The sequence below is a fragment of the Anneissia japonica genome, unplaced genomic scaffold (genome assembly GCF_011630105.1).
Source record: "Anneissia japonica isolate Jap-2015-1 unplaced genomic scaffold, ASM1163010v1 scaffold287704_len1198815_cov201, whole genome shotgun sequence".
Lineage (NCBI taxonomy): Eukaryota > Metazoa > Echinodermata > Crinoidea > Comatulida > Comatulidae > Anneissia > Anneissia japonica.
This window is the reverse complement of record NW_022731578.1, coordinates 776279-781775: the sequence shown is the minus strand read 5'-3', so window position 1 is coordinate 781775 and position 5497 is coordinate 776279. Positions and strand designations below refer to the sequence as shown.

Sequence of the window (5497 nt, the reverse complement as noted above, 5' to 3'; positions counted from 1 at the left end):
TGTTTGACACTGATTATTAATGAACATTTGTTTGACACTGATTATTGATGAACATTTATTTGACACTGATTACTAATGAACACTTGTTTGACAATTAGCATCAATATTTGATGGTACCGATATGAATATCCCTGGTAACTGAGTAACAATCATTATCATTTGATTGGACTATGATTTATACGCTCTACATGTTGCAACAGGTCTATATCTAAATATATGATATACTGTACAACTAACCCTAAAGGAATAATGATTCATGAATGCATCAAATGGTAGAATTAATATCCATAAATACTGAATCACAGTTTAGAAAAAAAAAAAAAAAGGAAGACATAATGAATAATTTTAGAACAATAATTTATGCTCATATTATATATGTAAGTTTAACCATTTGAACCATATCCTTTAATAATAATACTGTACCAAGAAAATCTATAAGCTTATATTAACGGAACTGTTATTATGCACAAAGAAGCTTCTCAATTAAAGAAGGGAAGATGTTGCGTGATTGTTACGCCTGAGGGCGCTATACACTTTCTCTCCAACGTGGATACGTCTCTTATACACATCTAGATGGTGGATACAGCATAATCCTATAGCACACGAATAGTACTCACAATAAATACTCATCTGAATAGTTATTATATGATTGAGTCTCCTCTTATTGCCTAACTGAATATCGCCACGAAACAGCCGAGTTGATTTGTGGCCGAGTTGACTTGTGGCCGAGTTGACCTGCACCCGGCCTAGAGGCCTACTCAATCTAGCCTAGCTGAGTGGCTGTGGCCGAACTTTTTGTGGCCGAGTTGATTTGTGGCCGAGTTGACTTGTGGCCGAGTTGACTTGTGGCCGAGTTGACTTGTGGCAGAGTTGACTGTGGCCGAGTTGACTTGTGGCCGAGTTGACCTGCACCCTCTTGGGTCCATAGTAGTAGTAGAAAAGATCTAGTGGTACAGACATGCCAACACTCCCGTTTTGGCCAGGAGACGCCGGTTTTGGTGACCTGGCTCCCTGCCAACTTTTTTTTTCCCTTTTTTCATAGGCTCCCCCAGTTTACAAAGAAAACTGCATGTACTACATTAATTGTATTGTGTTTTTTTCAATAAAATAATATGAAAAAAACCTTAATATTTACAGTACGTTATCTTTCAATATTTTGCTCGGCAACAGCATCGTTTCTCTGGGAGTGGTGCGAGAGATGTGGATGTGAGTGCTGCAAAGTCACGCTGGCCTTGTAGACGCTGGATCATGATTACAACAACTCTTCTGCGCTATTAACGGACAGATACCGTAACTAATCAGAGCTGGTAGGCTTTATCACGGAGAAAGTAAATTCTTTATTTTTTTTATCATTATTTTTTAATTCATCCATATATCCAAGTATTATCCATGTATGCCACGGAGTAACATAAAATTAAATTCTGTTTGTTGACGATGGAAGCCAAGACGATGAGCCTCTTAGCGAGGCGACGGTCTGTCTGAAATAATTTTTAAATGAAGGTTCACTATTCTTTATACAAGTATTCTAGTCATGATTATTATCAATTTGACATAGCTGAACCAGATCCTACAATGAATAATTGGACATAAAGTTACAGTTGCTAAAATACTACTGGCCCAGTAATTATCTGTATTAATTTAAGCCCATTGAAAACACATCAGTATTGATTCCAGGTTTTGTATCTTGTACTGAAAAAGCCAGTAAATGAAAAATTGATCCATAGCCCTACACGATACATCCACCCTGATGTGACTCAATCAAACACACAAGTAAAAATCAATACTTAAATCATTGGAATACACCATTAAAATTATGAGATTTCCCTTTTTATATAAATAATACATTAAATAGCTAAAGCTTTCAGTGGTTACACCCCATGGAATGGGGACACCCCCTCAATATACCACTCCCCACCATACAAACGCCTTCTCCCGTTTTTTACTTTCAAAACATTGGCATGTAGCCTAGGCCTAGACCCATCATCAGTATAAGCCTCTCTCTAGAATAGGCCTAGATTAGCCTATTGCTGTAGTATGTACCTAGGCCTAGTCCTAGCTAGGTAGGCCTCGGCCATGATTACCCATATTTTGTAGCCAAATTTCTAACTAAAATCAGTAATTTTGTAAATTATAACACATACCTCAATAATAAAATATCACCAAATGTAAGTAAAAGTATAACCATATGCAATTTATAGAGGTTTTGGTAGGTTAGAAACACCAAAAATGTTTGCGTCAGTTCACTCGATTTTTTGGCGACTGAAGGTTTCTCGTTACTTCCTGTTTGGGCAATTCTATTATTCTTATTGTCACACCAAATGATGTACAGTTTAAAATCAGAATCGAATCGTCTTCAAACTACATAACTAAACAATTGCAATTTCTCGGATGACCGTCATTATTATTTAAAAGTAGATCTTATTTCTAACTTTCAAGTTGAAAATAAAACTTTTTTGAAAAAATTGAATAGGCCCTATGCCAGTAATGTACGTAGCCCAAACGCAACACAGCATTCTTGTATGGCGCGCCAACATTGCCTTCAAAGGTGACTTTTGATTTAGCGTATTTCCATTCATTCAATTCCGTCTTCTTCGACATGACTGATTTTCTATGAATCAAAATCCTCCATCTAACTCAGGCCCGTAAGCAGGGGAGAGGGTGGGTACGTACCCCCTCCCCCACCTCAAATTACAAAAGTTCCACATTTCCCGGCGTGGAAAATTCAAGACACGTACTCTCATATGCTCCAGAAATCCATCCACCAAAAATGCTTGACCAATCAGAGCAGTTTCCAACTACTATGACTGTCTCTATTTTTGTCGCACAAGTAGGCCTACTGTAAGGCCTTTTTACTGACTTGTAAGCTTTTTGAGTAGTTTTTCCCCGACGTTGCGTGTCAATAACTCGCCACGTACAAAACTCATCTTTTCTCTAATAGGCCTTCACTAGAAGTATCAGTTTTCTTAACATATCAAAGTTGATATTCATCGTTAGGTCATCAACATTTTTCATAGACTACAGAACATTTGAAAATAGAACATTAAATAATGTTTGCTCTAAAAACCAGTGGCGGAGTGTTTTTAGCGCCGCCCCTGTATGGACAGGTCCTTTAAAATTCTCCTCGATATCCTTGTACCGAAGGTTCGTTGGGTCTCCCTCTTCGAAAGCCGCCTGTAAGCTCAGTTAATAAAATTTGTTTTGGAAGCGTCTATTATCGAGCCTGCCAGCATGTCCAGCCAATCGCTGATTTCTCTGGATAAGGAGGTCATGAGCACAGTTGAGGCCTGCTCTCTTCAATTTCGTTACATGATGCTACCAATTGATATTCATAATTCTTCGATGGTGCCGCATAACTTCTATCGATGTATCTCCTGCGATCCGTAGCACATTTTCATTCCAGGCCATTTTAATTAAGCCCATGATTTTATACGTTCACTCTTTAAGTATTCGGCACTATATAATTCAGCACTTTCCTATCGTTACGTTCGGCTCTTTTAGGCGTATTTCTATTCCGCACTTTTACCATTAGTTTTCTCTTTTAACATTCGCCGCATTTAATAATTGAGCCATTTTTAGCATTCGGCGCATTCATGCGTCGTAATGAAAAACATTTCCCACCAGTATACCAAGATTAAAAGTCCAAACAACTTTGAAATTCCCCGGTAAATCTCATTCACCTCTAAATAAACAGAAACACTTCATTTCCTGAGCTAATAAACAAAGCTTCAAATGCATGAAAGCCGGTCATCCAAATCATGATCACCATCATCATCAGACCTAAACAAATAAATTGTTTGTTTGACCTTATGTTTTTTTAAATGATAAAAAGCAGCGGGTGGAAAAAAGTTTTTTGTTTTTTGTTTTTTTTTTCAAGATTACTTATCAGATGGAATAAACATAACCCATAGTTGACATGTTGCATTTAATGCAGGCCTAGAATAGCAATATCTTACATCAGACAACGAATTTAGACAACTTTGTAGGGCATCTGCCAAAAAATAAATATCAATTCACTCACATTTTTTAAAAATAATTTATAAAGAAAAAAGCTAAAAACTTGTTTTAAGTTTTCTTGTTTTACCGCCCTTATTTTTTCCATCAGGAGGTGAGGAGGGCAAACAAATAATTTATTTTCTAGGCCTCATCATAAAAATCATCATCACCACCACCATCATCATCATCATCATCATCATCATCTACATCATCATCATCATCATCATCATCATCATCATCATCGTCATTATAATCTGTCGCCACCAACATTCCTGCCCTTCTGGTGGGCTTTGAAATCAATTTAATCAAACATTATTCACCAAGCAATACATAAAATGCAGACCTACAACAACATTATAGTGAAAATATTTTAATATACTGTATTTCTAAAATAAATTTTTTTGTGTGTTAAATCCTTGATTCTGTTCTTTAAAACTTTCGAGGACATGCAGCATCATTTATGTTTACTTCTCATCATTTAAATTGTGAACTCTTTCCTGTCAGTCGAAAGCTTCTGAAAATACGATAATTAGTATTAATAGTAATAATAATGATAATAATAATAATAATACTATACTAATAGTAATAATTATTATAATTATATAATAATAATAATAATAATAATAATAATAATAATAATAATAATAATAATAATAATAATCAATACACAATGTCACCTTATTCCTGAAACTCTCTTAGACGACAATGACAACACTTAATTTGTCCAGGTAATATTAAAGACATACGACTGCTAGTAGAACTGTTGCCATGTGAAGCCGGTAGCGAATTGCATGATTCAGTAACACTACACGAGCATTCACTTGCTTTTCTACAAAGGAAACGTAGTAATTCAAAGCGTGATTAAATAAAAAAATATAAAAAACACGTTACGTTAGTACTACCAGACTACATACAGGACAACAATAAACTTTAATTAGTTAATTAGGCCTATTTTGTGCGTTATATGCCTTTCCTGAGATCTTAAGGATAAAGGAAGGGCCTCGGAAAAAATATACACACACACACCATCTTCATCATCATCATAAAAATGTTCATCATAATTTGTAGAAATTATTGCTTTAACTGTGTTCTAATTCTATAACTGATTCTACGTAAATAAACTAAAATTATGATTTGATTAATCACTTTATTACTACTCTGTTTTGTACCACACACATGGTGTGACACTCTTCAGATACATACACACACCCACACCTGTCTCTTATACACATCTAGATGTGTATAAGAGACAGCTGTATGGACAGCGCTTTAAACCATTCCACTGAGAGATCACACACTTCGCTTCCATCACATCCCTGTCTTTTTTGTGCAATAGACTCGCTTTCACTTTACCTGTTCCACAGTAAATATTATAAAGCATTTAAATAGATCCCAGTCATTTGATTGGTTGATTTCGGACATGACATTAGTAATTTTGCCCATTCCATTGCTCACTGTTGAAATTTTGTTCCACCGTGCATTTGTTTTCCTATCCGAATCGTCC

At 35.7% G+C, this 5497-nt stretch overlaps 2 protein-coding genes across 9 annotated transcripts in view; both read right to left on the bottom strand.

Moving 5' to 3' along the window:
- LOC117115421 (multiple PDZ domain protein-like) overlaps positions 1-2276 on the bottom strand; it is a 64185-nt gene extending 61909 nt beyond the window's left edge. For all 6 annotated transcript variants that reach the window (XM_033259198.1, XM_033259202.1, XM_033259200.1 and 3 more), the window contains exon 1: positions 2142-2276. The gene's annotated coding sequence lies outside the window, so the exon portion shown is untranslated. The remainder of the gene's footprint in view (positions 1-2141) is intronic.
- Positions 2277-4368: 2092 nt separating this feature from the next.
- LOC117115405 overlaps positions 4369-5497 on the bottom strand; it is a 14560-nt gene continuing 13431 nt past the window's right edge. For 2 of the 3 annotated variants that reach the window (XM_033259179.1, XM_033259177.1), the window contains exons 4-5: positions 4671-4822; positions 4369-4507 (exon numbers count right to left, since the gene is read on the bottom strand). In XM_033259179.1, the coding sequence (XP_033115070.1) occupies positions 4672-4822 (151 nt within the window). In that variant the 3' untranslated portion in view covers positions 4369-4507; position 4671. The remainder of the gene's footprint in view (positions 4508-4670; positions 4823-5497) is intronic. The other variant, XM_033259178.1, reaches the window with a different exon arrangement.